Here is a 27,500-nt window from a genome sequence, read left to right as displayed (position 1 = left end):
GTGTGTATCTAGAGAACGTTTTCCCAAAGCAAGTGATCCTGGGTTCAGGTCACTGAGATTGCTCTGCAGGGGAAGCCCAGTTGCACTTACAGTATTGGCTGGGTTGATTCCCACAGGGTTACTGGTTGCGCATGCCTCTGAATGTGCAAAGCCTCATCTAGGACTCTGAACATTGCCTCATCTAGCCCAGGGGTGTCCAAAGTTTTTGGCAGGAGGGCTACATCATCTCTCTGATGGGGGCCGGGGGGGGGGGAAAGAATTAATTTACATTTAAAATTGGAATAAATTTACATAAATGAATATATTAAAGATGAACTTATATGAATGAATCAAGGTCTTGCAATAGCTCAAGGCCTATAAAAGGCCTTGTACAAAGCAAGGCTGGCCTTTCCTTCACTGTCACTGCTGCATCACAGATGTAAAACAGCAAACAGTGGAGGGAGCCCTCATCCTACAGCTCATGCAAGATGTCAAACAGTTGCTCTCACGCTGAGAGCAGTTACATCAGGCCAGTGTGGGCTCTAACAAATCTCCGGAGGGCCAGAGTCTCATTGGAGACGGGGGGCTCCCTGAGGGCCTCATTGAGAGGCCTCGAGGGCCGCAAGTGGCCCCAGGGCCGAGGTTTGGGCACCCCTGATCTAGCCCTTTTGTGATGCTAGGGAGTGGGAAATCACCTACCTTGCTTGCGGAAGGTCGCAGGTTCAGTCCTGGCACCCCCAGGTAGGGTCGAGAGAGGCTCCTTCCTGCAGCCCTGGAGGAAGCTGCAGCAATATTGAACTAGATGGACGTAAAGCAGCTTCTTATGAAGAGAGGGCTTAGCCAGTCGTGTTAAGCTGAGACCGTCCACCTGGAGACTGAACCTGGGACCTTCTGCTTGCAAAGCAGGTTATCTCACGGAGCCGCGGTTCGTTTCACCGATCCGGACTGGCAGTGGCTCACCAAGGACCCGGTCAAGCCACAGCACTATTAAAATTACTGCCAGGGGTCTGTGCCCAAAGAAGAGTCCATACCCATGTTTGGCTAGTCCAAGTCTTGTCGCAACAGGCTGCTGCTGCTATTCTTGTCATTGCTGGGGAAGTCAGGGTCCGTGGGGACACTTTGTGGCTGGTGCTACAGCTGCTCCCCCCATTTCCCCATGAGCCTGTCAATAAGGAGGCTGGCAGGGGAGCAGGGAGCAGCGGTGGATCAAAGCCTTATTTTCTCCTCCACCTACATAAGAACAGCCCCACTGGATCAGGCCATAGGCCCATCTAGTCCAGCTTCCTGTATCCTCCAAAGCAGTGTTTCTCAAACTGTGGGTCATAAGAACAGCCCCACTGGATCAGGCCATAGGCCCATCTAGTCCAGCTTCCTGTATCTCACAGCGGCCCACCAAATGCCCCGGGAAGCACACCAGATAACAAGAGACCTGCATCCTGGTGCCCTCCCTTGCATCTGACATAGCCCATTTCTAAAATCAGGAGGTTGTGCATACACATCATGGCTTGTACCCTGTAATGGATTTTTCCTCCAGAAACCTGTCAGATCCCCCTTTAAAGGCGTCTAGGGTAGACGCCCGCACCACATCCTGTGGCAAGGAGTTCCACAGACCAACCACACGCTGAGTAAAGAAATCTGGAAGTATAGTGTTGGCAATGAGGGGAGAGCTAACCAGAGAGTGTACAGCGAAGAGGTGGCAGCCTTCCTTCGGTGCCGCTGCAGAGAGATGGTACTAGTGTCCATCTCTTGTCTGGTTCCTGGACACCATGGAAGGGGAGGGGAGTTGGCTCACACGTATACTTTCCAAAGCATGGGGTTCAGAACTGGAGCTGCTCTGAGTATGTGCCACGTCACTGAAATGAGCAGCCCCTGCCTACCCCACGACTTTGCCTGGCTTTTAAAACTAAAAAATGGACAGAGGATTTGTGCATTTGCTCTTTTGGGGGGGCCATTTTTCCTCTGTAGCTAAGCCCACTTTTAAAGCTGACATCATCAGGATTTCCCCACAAATTACTAGATTCCACGCCCTGCGTCTTGCCATGTTTCACGGCATTGTCAGAGCCAGACAGAGCTCCTGACTAGATAGAGTATAAATTCTGGATTGTTTGTGTCTTGTCTCGCATCCATTGTCATATGTCCAAAGGGGCATTTGTGAGAGCTTTTTGTCTTGATTGTATTTTGAGCATCACTTGAACCATTGTGGTCCAAAATAATGAGTTCATTCAGAGTTTATCTCTGCACTGTGTTGCCAGGGCAGTACGATGTGTGGTGTGGGTCCGTAGACGTACAAACAAAGCAATATTGTATCTTAGAAGCTAAGCAGGGTCAGGCCTGGTTAGTACTTGGATGAGAGACCGCCTGGGAATACCGGGTGCTGTAGGCTTAGACCATGATCTCGGAAGCTAAGCAGGGTCGGGCTTGGTTAGTACTTGGATGGGAGACCGCCTGGGAATACCGGCTGCTGTAGGCTTCTACCATGATCTCGGAAGCTAAGCAGGGTCAGGCCTGGTTAGTACTTGGATGGGAGACTGCCTGGGAATACCGGGTGCTGTAGGCTTCTACCATGATCTCGGAAGCTAAGCAGGGTCAGGCCTGGTTAGTACTTGGATGGGAGACCGCCTGGGAATACCGGGTGCTGTAGGCTTATACCATAGTCTTTTGAGACTGAAGGTTGCCAACCAGTTGTGTCAATCATTGCCATGTTGCTCAAGACCTCCCAGTACCTGACAGTATGCAAAATGCCGTCCCCTTCTTACCTGCTGGCTTCTGCTCCTTACACTTCCTGGTTTGGAAAAGGAAGCTAGAGATGAAGAGGAAGTGAGGTGGGGATGCTCTAGCCCAGTGATTTCTTCTCCTCCATACTTCCTCTTCTGCTCCATTCCCCTTTTCCTATTCCAGTCCAGGGAGTGGGAGGAAGAGGAGGACAGGTCACAAGTCATAAATGGGTAAATGCAGTCACCTGGTTTTAGAAGTTGGCTACCTCTGAATGCCACTTGCAAGGGAGTGGCCGCAGGATACAGGTGTCTTGTCTTGTGTGTATCCCCAAGGCGTCTAGTGGGCCACTGTGAGATACAGGAAGCTGTACTAGGAGAGACTTTGGCTTGATCCAGCAGGGCTCTCCTTATGTTCTTATGAGCCAACATGCTACTTAATCCTGGCTGCAGGGAGACACTGGTCAGCAGGATTCTGGGCTAGATATCTTCAGGTCTGCTCCAGCTCTTCTTATATACGAACACCCTTTCTCTCATTTATGGACAGGAATCACTTAAAGGCATCAATGTTTGCTCAGTGCGTATAGGATGCGACAAGGGAGGGAGAATTTCCCAGAACCCTCTGAGGAGTATTAATGCAGGTCTATTGATTCATTTAACTGGTGCGTTAAACTGGGGCCTTCTCTGAATAACAGTGCTTTTATTAATGCAGACTGTGTTTTATGGAGTGAAGATGCTGCACTTATTCCCACGGCACGAGAAAATGTGCCCAGTGCGTGCAGCATTACTCTGAGATGCGCCTTCGAAATGTGTTTTTAGTGAAAGAAACACTGGCTTGCTAATCTGGAATTGTGTGCCTCAGCTCCAGTCCGACATGCTTTTAGATGGGAAGAGGCCCTGTCCTAGCGGTAGAACATTTGCTTTGCGTGCTGGAGCTCCCAGGCTCAGTTAGCTCCAGGCTGTAAAGAGTCCTTGGCAAAGGTTTCAACGAGTCCTGACCAACATGAACCTTATCGTAGTGGGTGGCCTTCCCTTTCCACGTTTGTGGTGACGCTTGCCTTTAGTGCAGGGGTGCCCAAACCCCGGCCCCAGGGCCACATGCAGCCCTTGTGACCTCTCAATGCGGCCCTCAGGGAGCCCCCAGTCTCCAATGAGCCTCTGGCCCTCTGAGTGTTTGTTGGAGCCCACACTGGCTCAGTGCAACTGCTCTCAGCATGAGGGCGACTGTTTGCCCTTTCGTGTGAGCTTGTGGGATGAGGGTTTCCTCCACTGCTTGCTGTTTCACATCTGTGATGCAGTAGCGGCAGCAAAGGAAAGGCCAGCCTTGCTTTGTGCAAGGCCTTGCATAGGCCTTGAGCTATTGCAAGACCTTCATTCATTCATATAAGTTCATCTTTAATATATTCATTTATGTAAACTTATGTAAATTTATTCCAATTTGAAATGTAAATTAATTCTTTTTTCCCCCTGGCCCCCGACACAGTGTCAGAGATATGATGTGGCCCTCCTGCCAAAAACTTTGGACACCCCTGCTTTAGTGGATGGGACTGGAGAGAGGAGGCAATGACAGAGCGACTTTATTGAGTCACTTTGGTGCAAGGGCTAGAAAACAGAGTCTCAAAGACTGGTAGTAGATCCTCGGCAGCTGCCCAATGATTCCAATCCTTGGCCCTGCCGAGAGTCTCCAGATAGGATTGGGACCTTGGAGAGCTACTGCCAGTCAGAATCAACAAGACTAGGCCAGTGTTTTTCAACCAGTAATACGGGTAACCACCAGTGATACTTGAGGTGGTGTTAACTGAGGATGTGAGAAAATGTCACAGAAAAAGAGAGCTCCTGCTGGATCCCTGAGTCACTGAGTAAGCCTGACTTCTCCTGGCTTTAAAACTGAAATGACCAAAAGATATCAGCAAACACTGGCTTGCCCTCCCCTCGTACTTCTGGATAGCTATCCATCTTATAAAAAAATGTTTAAATGCACTGAATGTATATCTGTTCATCCATACATTATCTGTCTTAAAAATGCCAAACACCGTACATATAATTTAATATATATTAAGACTGTGCGTGTTTCAGTAAAGCCCTCAACACTGCCCACATCATGTGTGCGTGTGTCTCTATATTTGTCTGCCCATCTGTCTACTTACATAGAAGCAAACCATTACGCATAAAGATAAAATAGAAGTAATTAACACTTTTACTGCTGCTGCTATTTTTTTTTTTAACTTTAGCACTGTCAAGTGTTCAAAATGTTTAAGCCACAATGTTCCTGGGCATGCCCAGTAGACTCTTCTTTCTTTTGAGTAAGAGATTCCCCCCTGCTGCATCACAAACTGCAGTTTCAAAAGCAGTGTGTGATGTAGCATGGGAATCTCTGACACATAAGGAAGAAGACTAGCTTGTTTTCTGGGCATGCTCAGGAAATGTCTTGGGAGTCAAAGCAAGGTCTGGTTTCAGCCTAATTGATGTACCGTATTTTTCGCTCCATAAGACGCACCTGACCATAAGATGCACCTATTTTTTAGAGGAGGAAAACAGGAAAAAAAAATATTCTGAACCAAATAGTGTAATAAAATATTTAATAAACTATAACAGAATAACATTTGAACCATCGCCCCCTTCTTAGGGTGAAAGGGATCATAAACTGGCATGAAGATCCCTCCCTTTATTAGGGTGAATGGGATCATAAACTGGCATGAAGATCCCTCCCTTTATTAGGGTGAATGGGATCATAAACTGGCATGAAGATCCTTCCCTTTATTAGAGTGAATGGGATCATAAACTGGCATGAAGATCCCTCCCTTTATTAGGGTGAATGGGATCATAAACTGGCATGAAGATCCCCCCTTCATTAAGGTCCCCAACTTGCACTCTTTTTTGCAGTATTCGCTTCATAAGACGCACACACTTTTCCTCCCACTTTTTTGTATGTTCCTAACATGTCGTGTTTTCAAAATCCAACTTAGGGCGCAATCCTAACCCATTTTCCAGCACTGGCATAGCTGTGCCAGTGGGGCATGGGCTGCATCTTGCAGTTCGAGGGCAATCATGGAGGTCTCCTCAAGGTAAGGCAATGTTTGTTCCCTTACCTCGGAGCTGCATTGTCCTTATGTCAGAGCTGGAAAATGAGTTAGGATTGCGCCCTTAAAGCAACTTCCTTAGAATACTGTCCATTGCATAAATGGCCCTTATAAATAGCTAAAACTACTGGCTAGAATAACTGAGCCTATTCATTTTGGTCTCAGTTCAGACTATGAGTTTCTCTCCTAGGTGCTGGCTTGGCTGAACTTAGCTTGGAAGATAATATTTTTACCAATTACTTTTTTTAAATAGTCTTTACATTTATTCCCCCCATAGCACCATTCAGTATTCACTGTGCTTTAACCTTCTTGTCCAGTTCAATTAAATATATGCAATTATCTAGCATTTCCCGATAGATACCTCACCGTCGTCCCACAAATTGAACGTACGTTCCACAGAAGCCCTCAAGAGCTGAAATTGCTCAGCTTGATTTCACCAGCAAATTTGACTATATTCTTTTTGGGACCGTGAACTTCAAAGCTACCGGTGGTTATATTAGCACAGCTATCATATTATCACTAAAGACTATTGTTCTGGATGGTTCTACCTCAAATACACTGGAGTTTTCCATGGAATTGTCACAAACCTTGTGGATCTCTTTCTTCCATCAGGTTTGTCTTCAGAAGAGGCTACCTCCATTCGCCCATCCATCCTCACCTATCGACCTAAGCTCTCCGTTTGGTGCTTTGTAGCCTTGTAGCCAGCACCACAGTGAGCTGTCTATGGTCCTGACCACCTGCTTTCCTACCACTCTCTGGCATTCAGAGAGACTGTGACAGAACACAACAGCTTGCCTTGGCTGGCACTGTTTGCCCCCCGGGGTGGGGAGGGGGGAATAATTTGCTGCCACCAGAGAAGGGTGAAGACTTCCTTCAGGCTAGGCTTCCCATTTTGACCTAGACATCCCTCAGCTCTGAAACCTTTGCTAGAACAGTGAAAGGGATGGCCCTTGATTAGGTTTGCCCTTTTTGGTTCATACGCTCTCTTAACCTAAAGCAGCCTATTGGAGACCAAGGAGGAAAGCAGGTCCTGATTCTTATCTTTTAGAAGACAGATAGGATGCTTTTAAAATATACTACAGGTGGAACGAAACAGAAGCAAGTGAAAGAAAACAAACTATTTTTGACTAGCCATAGTATGGCCGAAACTCTAGTGTGCAGATGTCATCTTGGTCTTTTGCTCAGAAGGATACAACAAGTTTCAGATACTTGCATTATTTCATTGCCCCTTTTCCTGTTATCAGGACAACCCAGTTGGGATACGATGATGTCAAGGTTGCAGACTTCATAATGGTGGAGCTACAGGTACAACTCAAGCGCCATTGTAAATGCAAAGGAAGGCATTTACTGAGACAGTGAAGGGTTCTCATTCACAACAACAACAAAAACAAGTTGGTACGATTATGGGATGTGTCACTCTGCGGGATGAAAATGAAGTTCTCTCGTAACTTTACAGCAGGGCTTTGTGCAGAGTGACGGCCGGCCGTGTGCTTAGGCCAGTGAGGTGGCAATCGCAGAATGACACCAGAGTGATTATAGTGATTAAAAAGAAAAATGTTAACTACAGGCCTGCTCAAATGAATAAGCCGTCATCTCTACTTAGCCGTTATCTCAAATGAATAAGAGTCATCTCTACAGACTGAGCTCCACCCCCACTGCCCATCCCAAGGGACATTCACTCTGTATACTGCACATGCCTTTTATTGTGTTTGCTAGGTTCTTTGCAAACAGAAATGGGGGAAGGGTTGTCTCCTCAAACCCCCCCCCCCAGCTTTTCCTTCATTTTCTTAGCTGAATGCCTAATCTGGAGACCCTCACATGGAGGCCTTGGTACTAGGGTCTCTAGGGGTACCTCAACCTCCAAGCTGCCTGCTGGCCCACCAGGGTGTCTGACTCTCTTGTGGGGTTGGATTGGACTCCCTACAGCCTTATCCCCTGGTTCTCCCTTGGGGATTTGATGATGAAGGCCAATTGTCTCCAGCTCCACTAGTATACATTTTGCATCGGCCTCTGCTGCCACCAAGTCATGTTTTTCTATTAAGAGGCAATGTTAACTTAATCGTAATTGTTCTGTCAAATGTTCATACTGATGTTTTAAAAAAGTTTGTTATATATAGTTTTCTAGGTGTTAGAAAATGAAAACCGCATAAAAACGTTGAACAAAAATACGTTTTTGAACTTAAGGCGGTACTCACCTCCCTTGATTTACTGAAAATGAGTTGCTTTTGTCTCTTCCTTACTAATCCTTGAGTTCAGTTGGTTCCTGTCCATTAGATAACAGGAACAGGATTTTAGAAATGGGTTATGTCAGAATGCCAGATGCAAGGGAGGGCACCAGGATGAGGTCTCTTGTTATCTGATGTGCTCCCTGGGGCATTTGGTGGGCCGCTGTGAGATACAGGAAGCTGGACTAGATGGGCCTGTGGCCTGATCCAGTGGGGCTGCTCTTATGTTCTTATGCTCCCTGGGGCATTTGGTGGGCCGCTGTGAGATCCAGGAAGCTGGACTAGATGGGCCTCTGGCCTGATCCAGTGGGGCTGTTCTTATGTTCTTATAAGATGACCTGTTTAAAAAACTGTGAAGGTGGGCATTTTCATACATTGCTTTTGTGTCTCTCCCTTTATTTTCACATGGAAGAAAAAGCAGAGGAGACTGGCTTTGGTCATGCAAATGGAACGTTCTGGGACAAAGAGGTTTTAAACCTCATGTGAGAAATACCCTAAGCCGTGACAAGTACCTCTAAAAAGGTAAAGGAAGGAAGCCATCAGTTTGTTAAGACTCTTCTTTCTTTTCAGGGACTTCCTGCCCCGAGGGTCTGGCATTGTCACCAGGCGTCCCCTGGTCCTACAGCTGGTGAATGCCACCACAGGTATGTCATTTCCTCTCCTCCTTTGCCTCAATTTAAATGCAAAGCTGTCCTCTTCCCCACCCCACAATGGTCTCTGGTTATCTCACCATTCTTTGCAGTGATGGGGGGGGGGGAGGAGAGACAACCCTCAACATTTATTTCCAATCTAGTGTGGAGGATCTATATATAGGAGTTGGCAACCTTCAGTCTCGAAAGACTATGGTATCGCGCTCTGAAAGGTGGTTCTGGAACAGCATCTAGTATGGCTGAAAAGGCCAATCCGGGAGTGACAATCCCTTCCACACCGGGAGCAAGTGCAGTCTCTCCCTGGTCTGTCTCCCTGGCTATGGGCCTTCCTTCTTTGCCTCTTTGCCTCAGACTGTTGGCCAAGTGTCTCTTCAAACTGGGAAAGGCCATGCTGCACAGCCTGCCTCCAAGCGGGCCGCTCAGAGGCCAGGGTTTCCCACCTGTTGAGGTCCACTCCTAAGGCCTTCAGATCCCTCAATATATGGAACATAGAATTTGACCCATAGTGCAGATCCCACAGAATATTGAGCAGTAAAAGCAGGTGACTATCTGTTTCTTTACACACCCCCTGGCTAGAATTTGGCGAGTTTCTACACTGCAAAGGGAAGAAGTTCACTGACTTTGATGAGATACGTGGGGAAATCGAGGCAGAAACTGACCGAGTTACTGGATCGAACAAGGGTATTTCTCCTGTTCCAATCAATCTACGAGTCTATTCCCCCCATGGTAAGTTGTGCTTTAGCCCACATAGAAGCTGGTATGAATGGTGGTAAGCTATCTTGTCAGACCCTGCTGAGCTTTGGGAGAAAAGGTGGACATCTCTAAAGATAAGATTAGCACACCTATGGCCAGCCTGACCTCTTGGTGCCTGAGGGAGCATGTCAAATATTGTTCCCTCTTACCTGGTGGGGTGCCAGCCCCCACTTCTTCCATCTCCTGGATTGTAAAAGAAAGAGGGGGACCAAGCAAAAGAGCTCTGTATGGAGGAGAGAAAAGTGGTGGGCTAGACTGGAATGCCCTAATCTCATCCACCACTCCTTTTTCCTTCACACTTCCTGTTTCCCTCTTCTTTTTCCAGTCCAGGGAGTGAAAGGTGTAGCATTGGAGATGAGTCAGCAGATGGGGGGGGCACCTCTTCCTAATCTGCTGCCTGAGGGCAACTGCCTCAGTTGTCATGATGGATGAGCCACCCCTCTACGCTCTACTGTCTGATCTCCTCTGTTTGTGGCATCCCATGTTAGAGCATCCATGTTTCACACAGCTAAGCTAGCCTGGTGATGGCTGAGGGATGTACTTAAAAATAAATAAATAAAATAATGTACTAAAATGACTTCATTAGATTTTTTTTTTCCTCACTATGGTTGGCAACCCTCAGTCTCGAAAGACTATGGTACAAGCCTACAGCACCCGGTATTCCCAGGCGGTCTCCTATCCAAGTACTAACCAGGCCTGACCCTGCTTAGCTTCCGAGATCATGGTATAAGCCTACAGCACCCGGTATTCCCAGGCAGTCTCCCATCCAAGTACTAACCAGGCCTGACCCTGCTTAGCTTCCCAGATCATGGTCTAAGCCTACAGCACCCGGTATTCCCAGGCGGTCTCCCATCCAAGTACTAACCAGGCCCGACCCTGCTTAGCTTCCGAGATCATGGTCTAAGCCTACAGCACCCGGTATTCCCATGCGGTCTCCCATCCAAGTACTAACCAGGCCCGACCCTGCTTAGCTTCTGATATCAGACAAGATTGGGCATGTGCAGGGCAACAGTTGCTGTCTCTCACTATATGCGAAATGGTAACTGAGGAATTAATGTGGCCTTGAAGGCCACAACTTCAGTGGCATGAAAGTGCATTTAGAGCTGGCTGTGAGGAAATATGTAAAGTTGCATAGTCGAGGAACCCTAGGAAAAATTTTTTAAGACATTGGTTAACACCTCAAAGCTTTTGACAAAAATGACACTGAGTCTTGTGGTTTGAACAGGGCAGAATCTGGCTATTGTACTCTTCTTTTTTGCCTTCTGTTGTTGATTTCCTTTCCTAATCTCCCCTTGTGCCCGCCCCACCACATTTAAATTATATTATCATATGCTAACTTACCAGGGAGTTGAAGAGCTCATTCCATGGAGGGGAAATTGCTTCCTTTTTCTGCATTTAAAAAAAGAGATAAAATTAACTGTTGAAAATAAAATAGAAAGGGTTAGAGAGATTAATGGATGTCTATGGTTATTCATTCTTATAGCCTGAAATAAAACCTCCTTATTCAGGGGCAGTATATGTCGGATATCTTCCTTCCCCTCCCTACACTGTCTCATTAGAAGAATGTCCCTTTCTTCTAATGTGTTTATTGTAAACACCTCAGGGCAGAGTCTTGTTTCTTTGTAAGGGTGCCATGAACATTAATTTAATAATTACATTTTTATCACAACCTCCTTGTGATAACATCACAAACTTTTGACAAAAATTATGACACTCAGAATTCTTCTAAAGAACGCAGAGTGGCACATATCACACACGTCCTTTATCCCTACACTGTGAAGTAGATGAGGCTTCCATGCCTAATCAGAAGTAAGTCCCATTGTATTTACGAGCTCTTACTCCCAGGAAAGTGTGTATAGGATTGCAACCTAAGAGTGATTAACTTATGCAGGCTCATCTAGCTGACTTCATGGGGGAGAGAAGATTCAAATTGGTGAACTCCTGATCTGTAGCTCTGTTTCTTAGCCGGTATGATACACCAGCTGTCTCACGTCACCGACTGTCCAGTCTGGGCATTCCATTTTCTTCTCTCTTCTCCTCTCCAGTCTTGAGTCTGACCTTAGTGGATCTGCCCGGAATGACCAAGGTTCCAGTTGGAGACCAGCCTGCTGACATTGAGTTCCAGATCCGTGACATGCTCATGCAGTTTGTTACCAAGGAGAACTGTCTCATCCTTGCCGTATCCCCAGCCAATTCTGACCTGGCCAACTCTGACGCGCTCAAGATTGCCAAAGAAGTTGACCCTCAAGGTGAGCCCTTTTTGGGTCTGTTATCCTTACAGTTCTTTTGATTTTAGCCCTGGCTCTTTTTTGTCTCCTTGGCTGATGCTATTTATGGTTGTTTAATAAATGTACATGCTGCTTGTTTGTTAAAAAAAAAATTAATTACAAATGTACAAAGTGGCAAACAAGCCATGTTAAGACAAGTTTTTAAAAGGGCAAACGAGAGAGAAAAGCTATGAGTTATTTTAGGTGTTGCAAAACTCTTCTTGGAAGTTCTAAAGTAGCCTGTTGTACTGTCTGAGAGCGAGCACTGGAGAGCAATGGTGTCTTTGTAATATCTGTTTCTTTCCAAGTATCCAGCAGAATATACCAGAAGCAGTCATATAAAATTATGCTTGAGGCATATAAAATGCTAATTGGGTAAGAGGCACTTTTTCTAATGCTAATTGGGTAAGAGGCTCCCCTGCTAATTGGGGAAGAGGCACTTTTTCAAGTGGGTGCTCCTTTTTTTAGCAGGGGGAGAATAACTGGCCCACCTCACCCCAGCACTGTCTGTTCTAGTGGCTGTCTGCTGGTATTCCTTTGCATCTTTTTAGATTGTGAGCCCTTTTGGGACAGGGAGCCATTTAGTTATTTGATTTTTCTCTGTAAACCGCTTTGTGAACTTTTAGTCGAAAAGCGGTATATAAATACTGTTAATAATAATAATAAAATCATGTAAGGGACAGAGTGGATAAAGGAATACCCTTTCCACAGTGGCACATGCTATAATATTGAGTGCATCAGTTCTAAACAGAACTAGTTCACTTCATTTCAGGGACATTATTTTTATTTCTGTGCAAATGTCACTAGTGTCAGATAATTAACTAAGGGCCCAATTCTAAACAGGTCTACTTAGAACTTAGTCCTATTGTGTTCCATGGGACTTTCTCCCAGGAAAGTGAGGTTAGGGTTGCAGCTTAATTTTTTTTTAAATTTGGTCCACAGTCCTAGCTATACATTCTGCATCTTTCTTGCAATTCCTGTGCAGGGAAAGCGATCCCAGCTGTTGGATCTGGGGGATAAAGCCAGAAAATGAAGTGCCCCATAACTTTCACTGGGTCATGATATCCCGTGTTTGTCTTACAGGCCAGCGTACCATTGGAGTCATCACCAAACTGGACCTGATGGATGAAGGGACTGATGCAAGGGATGTTCTGGAGAACAAGTTGCTTCCACTAAGGAGAGGTAGGGTGCCTCTTTTTTTTTCCATTTTGACATCCTTCCCATTTTCTTTTTTCATATTGGTTGGCAACCTTCAGTCTTGAAAGACTATGGTATAAGCCTACAGCACCCAATATTCCCAGGCGGTCTCCCATCCAAGTACTAACCAGGCCTGACCCTGCTTAGCTTCCGAGATCATGGTAAAGCCTACAGCACCCAGTATTCCCAGGCGGTCTCTCATCCAAGTACTAACCAGGCCTGACCCTGCTTAGCTTCCGAGATCAGACGAGATCAGGCATATGCAGGGTAACAGTTTCATATTAGGGGTTCTTCATCATCAGAGGCTTTCACTTTCAATACCCCTTTGTCCTGTTATTGAACATATTTTAGGCTGTCCATCAACAACTCAGTTGCATGGTTGTGTCCATTGTGGTTTCATTTCCGTGCTTCTGCTACCTGACCTTCTGACTTGTCTTTTTCTAGGCTACATTGGTGTGGTCAACAGGAGTCAGAAGGATATTGACGGAAAGAAAGACATTGGGGCCGCGCTGGCCGCAGAGAGGAAGTTCTTTCTCTCCCACCCAGCGTATAGGCATATGGCCGATCGCATGGGCACCCCCTACCTGCAGAAAATCCTGAACCAGGTAATGATCGCTGCATAGAGAATGGACTTGGCTGGGACTTAGCTAGGGTGTTCTTGTTGGCAACCTTCAGTCTCGAAAGACTCTGGTATCGCGCTCTGAAAGGTGGTTCTGGAACAGCATCTAGTGTGGCTGAAAAGGCCAATTCGGGAGTGACAATCCCTTCCACACTGGGAGCAAGTGCAGTCTGTCCCTGGTCTGTCTCCCTGGCTATGGGCCTTCCTTCTTTGCCTCTTTGCCTCAGCCTGTTGGACAAGTGTCTCTTCCAACTGGGAAAGGCCATGCTGCACAGCCTGCCTCCAAGCAGGCCGCTCAGAGGCCAGGGTTTCCCACCTGTTGAGGTCCACTCCTAAGGCCTTCTGATGCCTCTTGCAGATGTCCTTGTATCGCAGCTGTGGTCTACCTGTAGGGCGCTTTCCTTGCACGAGTTCTCCATAGAGGAGATCCTTTGGGATCCGGCCATCATCCATTCTCACGACATGACCGAGCCAACGCAGGCGTCTCTGTTTCAGCAGTGCATACATGCTAGGGATTCCAGCACGTTCCAGGACTGTGTTGTTTGGAACTTTGTCCTGCCAGGTGATACCGAGGATGCGTCGGAGGCAGCGCATGTGGAAAGCTAGGGTGTTATGAATGGAAGAACAGTACTAAAACAAAGTGTATGTAGCAGAACTGGACCAATTATAGGAAGATTAAACACTCTCCATATGAACCCATAAACACTATCCATATGAATTCATTTTGCATGTCCCACTCCATCACCAGTGCCAGTAAATCCCAGTAAACTAGTGAATGATTGGTGAGCCATCTCCCTTCCTCCTCTGTCTCTGTGCTTGTGATTGGATGGAAGTATTTTGACATTTATGGAACTCACTGCTAGAACATCTAAAACTGGCCTCTTCAGTAGAGAGTTTCCAGCGAGGCCTAAAACCATTTTTCATCCCACTAGACTTTGGAGGTGGATAAAGGGGGATAGCCTTGTTTGTTTTTATTTGTGTGTTATATCTCTGTGTTGGCTGGCTGCCTTTTAACTTGCTGTGTATTTCTTTTTATTTATTACTACCTTTGGGTTTTTAGAACTGCTTTTAGAATTTGCCTTGCTGGTTTGTAAATTATGTGTTAAATGTTTTTCTTTTTTTGAATTTTATGCTGTATTTACCCATTTGGGTCTGTAAGCTTCCTTGGGCTTCTGGAACGGCAGTTTATGTCTTGAATGAATGAATGAATGAATGAATGAATGTTGTGATAGGGTGTGTGTAGGAGTCTCCAGCAGAGCGAAAAACAAACTCGAGGCTGATGTCCAAGGCAATCTCTCAGAAGGCAAAGAAGCACTTGACACGAAAGTTAGGTTCCATCACCAAGATATATTATATACAAGGATATTTACCATAACATGGTCCGGCATACAGCAACACACATATACAGCGTCCTGATTCCTACGCATCCTAACACCCAACACCCTACACGCTCACTGTTGAGCGTTTGTCTGCAGCCTTGTTTTATGCGCAAGGCACGCCCACAATCAGCTGCACAGAGGTAGCAATCAGAAACAGCTGCTACTTGTTACTTGCTACAAACAGTCTATTCACCATAGCGTTTGTCACATTCCCTCCTGTCCACAGGACCTGAGTGATTTCCTGGGTTCAGACCTCAACAGGTTCATATAGAATGGGCCATGGCATGTTTTCGCCTTCAGCACTGTACATAGGATTCATCCACTCCCTCTTCTCTTTCCAGTTTGGATAAACCATAATTTGTTGCATAATGTGTTTGAATGTGGCGGGCTATGACCACACAGCCTCCATAACCAGAAGTAGAAAACCCATGATTTAAACTGGTTTCCAATTCTGGCTTGGAGGCAAACTATCGCTTGCTCAAACCATAGTTACCCCAATTCAAAAATAATGGCAACTACGGTTTGCTCAACCACAATGTGAGAGCAGGGAGATGAGCCAGCGCTCAAGCTGAAGGCATGGTCGCAGAAGTGCATGAACCGGCCCAGTAAAGATTTCTACCTTGTTCTTTAACTGTCTCACTGCTTCTGTGCAGCAACTGACCAATCACATCCGAGATACACTGCCAGGTCTGAGGAACAAACTCCAAAGTCAGCTCCTCTCCATTGAAAAAGAAGTTGACGAGTATAAGAATTTCCGCCCCGACGACCCTGCCCGCAAGACCAAAGCTTTGCTTCAGTGAGTAACTTTTTATTTATTTTACAAATATGAATATTAGAAAAATCATTTTTTTAAAAATAAAAAATGTTCTCAGAGGGCCAGCTTAGATGTCCTGCGAAGCCATGATTAAACCATGGATTCACACGATACCCAATAACCTTGGGAATGTGTGCGTCTCCTTCTCCACACACTAGGGGAATGATAATTCTACTTCTGATCATGGTTTTGTAACATGTCGGCATCAGCCGTGACATGCAATCTGACCAAAGCTGTCTTGTTCTAACCACAGGTTTCAAAACAAAACCACAGTCTGAACTCCTTAGTAAAATCTCAGGTTCAGGTTGTGCTTGTTTCAAAAAACTGTGGTTTGAACAAGTTAGGACTGGCCGGTTCATGCATGATGGTCAATCCTGGCTTGTTACAAACCGTGATTAGAATTAGAATTATTCCTGCACGTGGCAGGGGGAAAGGGCAAGAGACGGAGGAGTCTCTTGTCCTCCTCCAAGAGGAGGACACAGATATAAGAACATAAGAACATAAGAGCAGCCCCACTGGATCAGGCCATAGGCCCATCTAGTCCAGCTTCCTGTATCTCACAGCGGCCCACCAAATGCCCCAGGGAGCACACCAGACAACAAGAAGACCTGCAAGGCCTCCTGGGAATTGTAGTTTAAGAACATAAGAACAGCCCCACTGGATCAGGCCAGAGGCCCACCTAGTCCAGCTTCCTGTATCTCACAGCGACCCACCAAATGCCCCAGGGAGCACACCAGATAACAAGAGACCTCATCCTGGTGCCCTCCCTTGCATCTGGCCTTCTGACATAACCCATTTCTAAAATCAGGAGGTTGCGCATACACATCATGGCTTGTACCCTGTAATGGATTTTTCCTCCAGAAACTTGTCCAATCCCCTTTTAAAGGTGTCTAGGGTAGACGCCAGCACCACATCCTGTGGCAAGGAGTTCCACAGACCGACCACACGCTGAGTAAAGAAAGGAGGAGGGAAAGGAGATGGGAAAGGAGGAGGAGAAGCTGAGGGTGGTCACTGAGAGAAGGAATGGATACCATCCACATTTAGTGTTTCAAGGACCACAGAGTGACAGGCTGCAGTGGAGCCCAGGGCAGGGAGCAGAGGTCTGCCGTTCACGCCCCTCAACTAAGTAAATCACGCTCAGCAGACTGTTTCGGTGTGCGGATATTAAAATAGATGATGCTTTAATCCTGTGTCCAACCCATCTCCCTCCAGAGAAGGAGGATATGCAGAACAAGTCCTTCCCTTCTGATCTGAGGGCGGGGAGGAATCTAGACAATGCATTCATTCCCCAAGTTACAAAGGGCCCCAGCTATGTGACGCATCTGAAGTTTTAACCAGCACCTGAACTTGGACTTAGAAGCGAGCGGAGTGCCTATGAAGGTATTCTCAAACGATTGCGATTATTCTGCTTCCTCACTGGCGAGCGGGTCAGATAGTTCGGCGTCCGCTGTAGCTTCTGAACTATTTTCAGGGGCCGCCCCGGGTAGGATGGATCGTGGCAATCCATTTGGAAGGTTCTTACGGCGTGAATGACGGCGGCAAGGCCTCTGCAAGAGAGGAAGGGTCACGGCTGGCTCCCAAGCTGGTCAAAAAGCAGGGCAGCTCTGCTGGCATGGCCTGACATAAGCGGGCGGGAGCACTATTCTGATGTTAACTCTTCCCTCACGGTGTGGCACCTCCTTCCACGCAGGATGGTTCAGCAGTTTGCTGTGGACTTTGAGAAACGGATCGAAGGCTCCGGGGATCAGATTGACACCTATGAGCTGTCTGGGGGCGCTAGGATCAATCGCATCTTCCACGAACGATTTCCTTTTGAACTGGTGAAGGTAAAACCGCCCCTCACCCTGGATTAGGCGTGACCTTCATCCTCCATTTGTTCTTCTCTCTGATTACTCAAAGACTCTTTTGTAACACGTCACAAATTCTGTTCCTCGACTGCTCTTTCTCATCATCTTTCCCGTATCTCTTGTCATGCCCTGAGTTCGTCTCAATCTTCGTGCTGAGTTTTCTCGGGAAAAACCCTGGTCAGATAGATCGCTGTTACCCTCTTTTGCAGACAACCCAGAGAAGCTAAGAGATGGCAGCTTCTTTTTTTGTGTGTGTGTTCCCAAGCAGTGGAATGTGATCTCTCCTTCCTCTTGCATTTATAGATTGACAAATTGATAGACTGGACATTTTTTAAATTGGCAAAGCTGAAGTTCTTCCAAAAATGCCCTCCGTGCTTTCCGCCAAAAAGGCCCCCTATGCGTCTACATGGATCTGCATTAGATCAGTGTCTTGCCCTGTTTTGCCAAATCCCAATCCACTGGGCCTTGTAAACCAGTCCAATCAATCAGAGTTGCCAATAAGCCAAGTTACAGTCCGCAGTCAGGTTCCAGGTAGGTCAGTCCAATCCATCAGGGTATCCAAATCAAAATCCAAAGCCAAAGTCCAGTCACAATCCACAGTCTGATTCCCAATTCCATAAACCAAGTCAGTCAGCCAGTCTCCTCTCCTACCTCCAACCTGCACTCCTTCAAAACCCACCAAACCCTTTCTGCCTCAGGTGCTCCCTATATACCTGAGGGATCTCCTTATGCTCTAGTGCAGGGGTGTCCAAAGTTTTTGGCAGGAGGGCCACATCATCTCTCTGACACCGTGTTGGGGGCCGAATTAATTTACATTTCTAATTTGAATAAATTTCCATAAATAAATATATTAAAGATGAACTTATATGAATGAATGAAGGTCTTGCAGTAGTTCAAGGCCTATAAAAGGCCTTGCATGAAGCAAGGCTGGCCTTTCCTTTCCTGCTGCTACTGCATCACAGATGTGAAACAACAAGCAGTGGAGGGAGCCCTCATCCCACAGCTCACTCAAGAGGCCAAACAGTTGCCCTCATGCTGAGAGCAGTTGCATCGGGCCAGTGTGGGGTCCAACAAATCTCTGGAGGGCCAGAGGCTCATTGGAGGCTAGGGGCTCCCTGAGGGCCACATAGAGAGGCCTTGAGGGCCGCAAGTGGCCCCCGGGCCAGGGTTTGGGCACCCCTGCTCTAGTGGCTGCAGCTGTGCAGCACACCTCCAGCTAGCACCTGGGCTTTAATCCTGCATTTACTCAGAGCAAGGGGCACTGTGGACACCACACCCTATCTCCTCGGTAATATCTTCCGCAATTCCAATACACGCCCAGATTCAAACAACCCGTATAGGGCTTTCAGGCACGGGAGTTCGGATGCATTGGCAACTTTGGCTGCCATCCCCACCCCCACTCCTGGGCCTGAACCCCCAGGCTGCCCTCCTCTGCCCAGAAATGCCCCCCTCCCAACCTTTCCCCCTGCACTCCCCTCACCCCGGAATACCTTTCCACCACTAAGCCGATGCTGTTCCTCTCCCGGCTGCCACGACTTGACACACGGCACATTTGCAACAGCCGTTGCTGGGGCAGCGCGAAGTCACTGGCACTGCCTGGCAATAGGTACTGGGCTGCCCATTGGTTTTGATGGACAAGAAGGTTTTGGTGCTGACAACTTCTTTCCAACCCACAATCCCTTTCTGCATTCGTTTCTCATACCTACGCAGCTTTATCTGCCTTGCTCTCTGGTGGGTCCCTCTGATCTTGCCACACTTAGGAAGTGGGTGGTGTTGATGTCTTGAAGTCTGTTGCATTGGTCCCCACTGATGGATTCTTCTCCTGGTGCAGATGGAATTTGACGAGAAAGAGCTCCGACGGGAGATCAGCTACGCTATCAAGAACATCCATGGTATCAGGCATGTATCAGTGCAATAGAGGCAAGGCCTCCTCCCCATTGCTTTGACAGTATCTCTAGAGCTTCCAAGCCCTGGGTCCCAGAAGACTTCAGAGGTATGGTAGGTTGGCAGTTGGGTAGGAAGACCTGCCCAAGCCATTGGCTTTGAAACACCTTGGTAGGTTCCACCGTTCATCCCTGTTGTGGGGCAGCAGCATGCAAGATAAAGCTTTCCTTCCATTTCCCGTGGAAGGGGACGTCGTGTCTTTAACAGGAAGTAACATGCTAACACCACCCCAACTATGGTTTCGCATTCCTTTCCTGAATATCAACAAGGGCTCGGTTTTGCAATCTGGTTGCAGGACCACTCCGATCCGCAAGCCGTCAGTGAGCCTGCTTTCATCGTGGCGATAAGCAGTCTGCTCAAACCCTTCAGGCTCTGGGCCACACACCTGATTTGTACTGCAGCTCGCTGGAGCTTTGTAAACCTTATGCTCCCATTTGTATCATGAAAACACACAGTGAGCTGCAATGTGTGGCTTTTAAGTTGCACACAACACGCAAGGCTCCAGTTCAGACTGCACCGGTTTTAAGGAGGAGTGCTTAGCGTGCAAATTGGGGCAAGGCATTTGTAGGGTACATTGTGTTCCCCTTATTTCCAGTGGCCTGTTCAGACCAGTCCCAACATTCCTTGAATTTTCCATAAAGGGGCAGCGCCGCAATTGGAAACGGTTGTTTGATTTTTCTTATTGTTGTTTCCTTATTGGCATATTTTGACAGATCCAGTGGAATCCCTTCTCTTCTGTCAATTTGTCTTGGTACCTATAAGTATATGAGTGTGTGTGATTTTTTTTTAAAAAATTGTGTGTGTGCTTCCTGTATAATTCCCTGAAGCAGGGAAAAGGGGAGAATTCGCCCATCCTACTCATCTGAATCCATCTATGTAACACACAGGATCTATGTATTGTCTGGACCAGGGGTGCTCAATAGGTGGATCGCGATCTACTGGTAGATCGCGAAGCAAAATGAGTAGATCGCAGAGTGCCGACCCCCCCCTTCAGGTGCCTCTGGGAGGAAACGCCATTGTACTCTATGGGGCTTACTCCCAGGTAAGTGTGGCTAGGATTGAAGCCTCACAGCCTAATCCTAGGCATGTCTACTCAGGAGTAAGGCCTGTTATACTCAGTGGGGCTCAAGGTACACCAACATACATTGTACACATAAATGTTATATGTTATGATGGCGCGAACATTGTAAAAAAAACTCTGGTAGCTCTCCGGGCCTTGCTGGGTTTCAAAGTAGCTCTCGAGCCAAAAAAGTGTGAGCAACCCTGGTCTGGACAAATAAACAAAACCCATGGATGGGTGGTGTAGAGGATGAAGCTGGGTACAGATTTGGTGGTGCTTTGAGTGCCCAGGGATGTTCAGTCCTAAAAATCTATGCTCCCCTCAAGGGTTGTCTTTCCTCTTCACCCGTTAACATTCACTGCAATGGAGTCACTGCTAAAAATGGGAACACTTAAGGGCCTAGTTCGATGTTAAGGCTGTGACTCTATCTTTTCCCCACCTCTTCCTCTTAATGTCTAGCTGAACACAGTGCCTGATGTGATGTAATCATGTTGTGCACTGTCCAAATCCCCCCCCCACCGCCCCCGGTCAATGATCTGAGATGGGGATGGGGTGTGGCAGTGTTTGATGAGATGACATCACATTGCAGTTTGCACACTGCATCACGTTGCCACTGCAGCTGTGCAGTTGATTGAAGCAGACATTAGAAAGAGGTGGGAAAAGACAAACATGCAAATAAACAGTTCAGTGTTTCCTATAACATTGTTTGACCCTAAGTCAGAAATCAGATTTTTGTAGAGCTCTTGTTGATGCGAGTCTTTTCTTCCTAAATTTCGATTCCACGCAACACAGCCAAGCCGATTACCTGTGATATGAGCGGCTGTTCCAAAAATTTATATGTAATGCTATGACATTCTCCTTGCCCCACCCTGACCCCTCCATCTCCCTCCCACCTTGTCTTGTCCCCCCCACCCTCGTCCTGGGTGTTTAGAACCGGTCTCTTCACCCCCGACATGGCCTTTGAGACCATTGTGAAAAAGCAGGTGAAGAAGATTAAAGAGCCTTGCCTCAAATGCGTGGACATGGTCATTTCGGAGTTAATCAATACCGTTAGACAGTGCACCAAGAAGGTAACCTGCAAAGGGAGCATGGAGTTCCAACACGCTCATGCCCACCTGCCCGCTGGCTGAAGCACAGCATTTGTGATCTGGGCGACCAACCTTGCCTGCCAGTGACACTTCGTTGTTTTTCTAACCACCCTCCTTAACAGCATGACTAGACCTGAGTGAATTCAGCCTGGAACTTCCTAGCCAATCAGAAAAAGATGCAAAAGCTTAAGGGGTATACTCAAAAGCTGGTTTCCTCCAATCAAACCAAACGTATGCATTTCTGGGGGGGGGGGGTTAGGCGAGCTTCAGAATTCTGAGATCCCACTAGGAACTTCCGGTTCCAAGAAGCATTTTTCCAGCTCTGAAACAAGGGGATGGTTGCAGTTCTTCCCCTTGGTTAAGCGTCTCAATTTAAGTTTGGAGCTTCCTTTAGAAGGCTGAGGCCTTCAGAAAACCAAAACTGGGTGTGAACAGGACACACACACACACAGCCATCAGTTGAAAACAGATGTGGCATTCTAAGAGGGGCTCTTCATCCATGGTGTGAACCTGGTGTCACGTCGTCTGCTGCAGTTGTTCATGCCAAAATTCAAATGCTGAATCGGCAGAATTCTTTCCGTGTCAGCACTCCTGTCTTTCCCAGCCCCCGTACTTCTTCTTTTTTTCAAAAAGGAAAACACATGTTAGTTTTTTTTTAACAATGTGTGTGCTCATCTTTTACTTTAGCAAAAAAAGAAAAAGAAGAAGTCACAAACGTATCAACGATGGTTGCAAACGCACTCTGATGATTGATGGGGAAAGGAGTGGTAACATCCCGGGTGCTAGCCAGTAGCGGTTCGCCAAGCTTGAAATGGTTCGGTCTGAAGAGCCATGCTGCAGTCTGCAGAAACTGTTTTTCAGAGATGGTTCTGGGTTCGAAAAATGTATGGTTTTGGAAGGCAACGATAGCCCTGCCAACGACCACTCTTAAATGCTACATCTGTCTTCGCTATTAAAGTCTCTCTCTTTCTGAGGGCTTTAGATACTGAAGGCTGTCGTGTGGATCTCTTCTAAAACCTCTGGAGCGTGGCACAGTTTCTGGTTGGCTTGGTTTCTCTCCTGCCCTGGAAGAGCAGCAAGTGACTGAAGAGACCCAAACTAAAAATGTCTCCCCTCTCTTATTCTCCTGCCGCTCTCGCAGTCTCAAAATGTGGGTTACTCTGGGGGTGCTTTGCTTTTCACTCTCCTAGATTGGCTGTCGTGGGAGTCGCGTGGAGCTGTTGCAATGTCACCCGCTTCAATTTCCAAATGTTGCTTTCTGAAGTGATTGGGGGGGGGGAAGAGTGCAAGAATGCAAAAAGATAGGAGAGACACCTTCTGTTTCTCTCAGTCACTGTCTGCTACTTCAGGCAGGTTCCCCAGGTCCTGGCAAACAAATAAATAAAAAGGCATATGACTTCCTCGAGCGTGGGCACATGGAACCCTCGGCATGTTGGATCAGCTGCTGGCCACTTGGGAGCAGGTAACCGGGCAGGGTGAAAGAGGAAGTGTTCTAGAATGTCCTTTGGAGCAGACGGAGACAAGGTGAAAGAGGAGAGGTGCGATTGCTCCGACGAGAGGCCACAATGACTGGCTTACGTCAAGGTGCCCAGGCTGGGGGGTGCGGCAATGAAGAGAATACAGATTCCTCAAGGTTCTAGAATGCTGGGAGGAGCTTTCCTTTCTACCCTGCTATCCTCCTTCCGGGAGGGGTGGGGGGTGTCTGTGGCTATGGGGAGCACCCAGAAATTTGCCTTTAGTGTCCAGCAAACACAGGCCCTTGGGCTGCCAAGTATACAGTGTCATGTGAATACCTGGATTGGAAGGGCCAGCTTTTCATGTTTCCCCTTCCCAACCCTCTCCATTCATTTTCCCATGAGTCAACTGCCATTCTCTTTTTCTTCTGCAAAACCCCCTTCCTGTTTGCGTATCGATTGATTTACTTGCCTGCCCTTCATACATTCTGTCTCTTTCCTTTTTCTTTACAGCCCCACCCCATCTCAGAGTAGGAAATTTGTGCCCGTAGTGGTGTCCTTTCTGATGCCAGCGTGACGGATGGTTTCCTTCTTCCCGGTGGCGATAGGGTGTCCCAAGGACTGGTGGCACACGAGAGCAAAGGGCTGCTTGCTAGTGTTCTTCAAAGGGCAAGGAGAAGGACTAGAATGAAAAACACAGAGAGATTTTGCAGGATGGTGGAAAGGCAAAGCAGCTCTGGAGTAAAATGGGACCGCTGAACTGCTGCGGGATGGGAGAAAAGAAAAAACGGGACAGGAAGGTTCAGGAGACAGGATTCTCAGCACAAATATCAGGGCTTAAGTCGGACTCCCAGAAATCCTGCAGTTTGAGTGTATACTCCTGGCTATTGATTTCTGCACACGAGGAAGGAAAAATGGTGTTTGAAACCATTCAGAACATTTGTCACACTCTTAAGGGCCTCCCTTTACTAAGGTGGTAAAGTGTGAGAATCTGAAATTCTCCCAGTTGCTTCTCTAGCGCTTCAGACATTGTTCCCAATCCATACACTTCCTGGATTTCCTCTAAAATCTGCCGCTAACTTTGTCATGTGACCTCACACTTGAACTTGCCTTTGCTATCTTCTACTCCATCTCCGCCATCTCCACGTCCTGGTTATTTTCAAAGCCTCTTTGCTTCCCTCCGTCCCCGAGCCTCTCACGTTGACCCACTCATTCCGATGCTCTTGTCATGACGTAAGGATCTCTAACTGCATTGTATACATGCATCTCCATGGTTACACAGCAAGGGATGTTGTACGCAGGAAGGCATGTGGGCTGCTAGGACAGTTTGGTTCTCTCATTGCTGGGATCCCTGTAGCTGGGCTGTGTGAGTTTTGTAGGCGTGTTGTAGGCGTGTTTGTAGGCATGTTCTTTTGCACATGCGGTACGAGTCTGGTATAGCCATGACTTCCTGTTTGAATGGTAGCAGGAAAATATGTCGGCACAAAGAAATCCCTTCTAATACAGAAGAGGGATGTGGCCGTAATACAGGTGTGCACCGCTTAACAACCATTCGCTTAACGACGGACCGCATATATGATGATGCTCAAAGCACAATAAAGATGCTCTTAATGAGGCAATCGCATCTCCCATAACCTGCAGTAGAGTGTTTGTTTACACAACAGAGAGGCTCTTAATGCAAAGAAGAGGCAATCTATCTCCAGTAGCCTGTGCAGTTAGCTAGTGTCTGTCAGGGAGTGTCTGTTTACACAACAAAGCCAATAGATTGGACTGAATGTTCACTTAACAACCGGGATACAACCAGGATCGGCGAACGTATCCCCGTCGTCAAGTGGCGCACACCTGGTGTAGTGGTACATAAGAACGTAAGAACAGCCCCACTGGATCAGGCCATAGGCCCATCTAGTCCAGCTTCCTATATCTCACAGTGGCCCCACCAAATGCCCCAGGGAGCATAAGAACATAAGAGCAGCCCCACTGGATCAGGCCATAGGCCCATCTAGTTCAGCTTCCTGTATCTCACAGCGGCCCACCAAATGCCCCAGGGAGCATAAGAACATAAGAGCAGCCCCACTGGATCAGGCCATAGGCCCACCTAGCCCAGCTTCCTGTATCTCACAGCGGCCCACCAAATGCCCCAGGGAGCACACCAGATAACAAGAGACCTGCATCCCGGTGCCCTCCCTTGCATCTGACCTAGCCCATTTCTAAAATCAGGAGGCTGCACATACGCATCATGGCTTATAACCCATAATGGATTTTTCCTCCAGAATCCCCTTTTAAAGGCATCCAGGCCGTGTAATGCAGCGTGGCCATAATGTGGTGTCACTCTTGCTTTGTATGCAAACGTCACGGGCTTAGCCCCTGCCATCTCCGGGTAGGGATGGGTAAGACCCTCTGCCTGGAATCCCAACTGGATGGTCCAGTGGTCTGAGTGGACATGAGAGAGTTCCTTGTGTAACCTATGAGTTATGCATTCCAGGCATCGAGGTGTGCGTCACGATGTACTTGGCCTCATTTTCCAATAGGTTTCCAGCAGAGTGAGAAACCGTGTACAGACTGTGGGCTGAAAAGTGTGGCAGAGTTTTTAATCTCTTTTTTTTTTCCCTATCTGGAAATACGAAGTAAAGACTGACAAGAATGACCTGAGCAGCTGCTGATTTGCTCAGGCTAGTTGCATTTCAGAAGCAGGGAGAATGCCTGGGACGTTTTTCTCGTCGTCAGTAGCTTCACAGCTCCCTGTGCTTCTAGAAGAAAGCAAACAAATCACGCCAATCAAGCAAGTGTAAGCCCATTTCCTACTTTGTGGCGCTTGCAAAATGCAGCTTTATAACAGTGCGGAATTCTGATTTTTTTCTTCTTCTTCTTTTAATTAGCAGAGTAGTCGAGTATTCAGGCTCCGTATAAGCATAGAATGGGAAACATGATTCGTGTTCATTTTCAAGAGAATATATATATATATTTGCACAATAAATATCCAGTTGTGGGTCTTTCCTATGATGCATTTTCTCATATTATATTTTTGAGTTCTGAAGATTTAGACGTGCGTTATCATAGAGTCATGGAGTTGGACAAGACCTACAAGGTCATCTAGTCCAACCCTCTGTAGCAGGCAATCCTACTAGAGCAGGGGTACCCAAACCCCGGCCCGGGGGCCACTTGCGGCCCTCAGGGGCTCCCAATCCGGCCCGCGGGGTGTCTCCAGTCTCCAATGAGCTTCTGGCCCTCCGGAGACTTGCTGGAGCCCATGCTGGCCCGACGCAATTGCTCTCAGTGTGAGGACGACTGTTTGACCTCTCACCTGAGCTGTGGGACAAGGGCTCTCTCCACTACTTGCTGTTTCACGTCTGTGATGCAGCAGTGGCAGCGAAGGAAAGGTTGGCCTTGCTTTGTGCATAGCCTTTTATAGGCATTGGGCTACTATGTTTGGTAGTATCTTGCTACTGCAAGAACTTCGTTCATTCACGTTAAGTTCCATTTCAAATATATTCATTTATGTAAATTTATTAAAATTTTAAATGTAAATTAATTCTTTTTTCCCTGGCCCCCAACACAGTGTCAGAGAGATGATGTGGCCCTCCTGCCAAAATGTTTGGACACCCCTGTACTAGAGCATCTCCCTGTTGAGCCTCTATCTTTGTCCTAGGTTAACCTAGCTAGCCTAGGAAGCAGCCGTGAAAAAGGAGGGGTGAGACCACAGCGAGACTCCAGGCAGGGAGTTGGAAATCTGAATCTTTGGCTTGCGACAGCCGGATCCCCCAGGCTGCAATTCTATGCATACTTACTTGAGAGTAGTTCCATTTGAACTCAGTGGAACCTATACAGTATCTGTGTAAACATGCACAGGATTGGGCTATTGGGGATTCGGGGGGGAGGGGAGAGAAGAGAACGGGATCCCTGGGTGTATCCATCCATTTTGTTGTTCAATCCTGGCTTGTGGTTTTGTACCTCCATCCTTATTTTTTCATCCTGTAGTCTTCACCTGATGCTTGGCAGCACCTGGGCTTCTTTTAGTGATGCTCACCTGGGCTAGATTTACCTGCGGAGTGAACCAAAATCTCACTTCTCATTTTTGCCTTGTGTTTTTTTCTCTTCTCTCTTCTCCCTTTCGCTTCCTTCTTCTTGATCTGTTTCTCTCCCTGTCTGATCTCCTTCTCCTCTGCCTGCTTTGCGCACTGTCCTCGTCACCTCTCCCCGGTCCTTTTGCCGCACAGAACGGGTCTCTTCACGCCTGACCTGGCTTTTGAAGCCATAGTGAAAAAGCAGGTGCAGAAACTGAAGGAGCCGTGTCTGAAGTGCGTGGACATGGTAGTGAGCGAGCTCACAACCACCATCAGAAAGTGTAGCGAAAAGGTAAAGAAACCGACATCCTCCCCCCCCCCAAAAAAAAAGAGAGGGAACAGTAACAAAATGCCAGTTTGCTTGCACACACA

At 47.3% G+C, this 27,500-nt stretch overlaps 1 protein-coding gene across 4 annotated transcripts in view; it reads left to right on the top strand.

The window, feature by feature from the left end:
* The window catches only part of DNM1 (dynamin 1), a 121,005-nt gene that overhangs the window by 23,139 nt on the left and 70,366 nt on the right, over positions 1 to 27,500 (top strand). For all 4 annotated transcript variants that reach the window (XM_066610813.1, XM_066610812.1, XM_066610815.1 and 1 more), the window contains exons 2-10: positions 8,566 to 8,639; positions 9,222 to 9,371; positions 11,444 to 11,647; positions 12,749 to 12,847; positions 13,307 to 13,467; positions 15,514 to 15,656; positions 17,365 to 17,500; positions 19,353 to 19,420; positions 21,457 to 21,595. In XM_066610813.1, the coding sequence (XP_066466910.1) occupies positions 8,566 to 8,639; positions 9,222 to 9,371; positions 11,444 to 11,647; positions 12,749 to 12,847; positions 13,307 to 13,467; positions 15,514 to 15,656; positions 17,365 to 17,500; positions 19,353 to 19,420; positions 21,457 to 21,595 (1,174 nt within the window). The remainder of the gene's footprint in view (positions 1 to 8,565; positions 8,640 to 9,221; positions 9,372 to 11,443; positions 11,648 to 12,748; positions 12,848 to 13,306; positions 13,468 to 15,513; positions 15,657 to 17,364; positions 17,501 to 19,352; positions 19,421 to 21,456; positions 21,596 to 27,500) is intronic.

This window comes from Tiliqua scincoides, chromosome 16 (genome assembly GCF_035046505.1).
Source record: "Tiliqua scincoides isolate rTilSci1 chromosome 16, rTilSci1.hap2, whole genome shotgun sequence".
In the NCBI taxonomy this organism is placed as follows: Eukaryota; Metazoa; Chordata; class Lepidosauria; order Squamata; family Scincidae; genus Tiliqua; species Tiliqua scincoides.
This window is presented reverse-complemented; position numbering and strand designations above follow the sequence as displayed.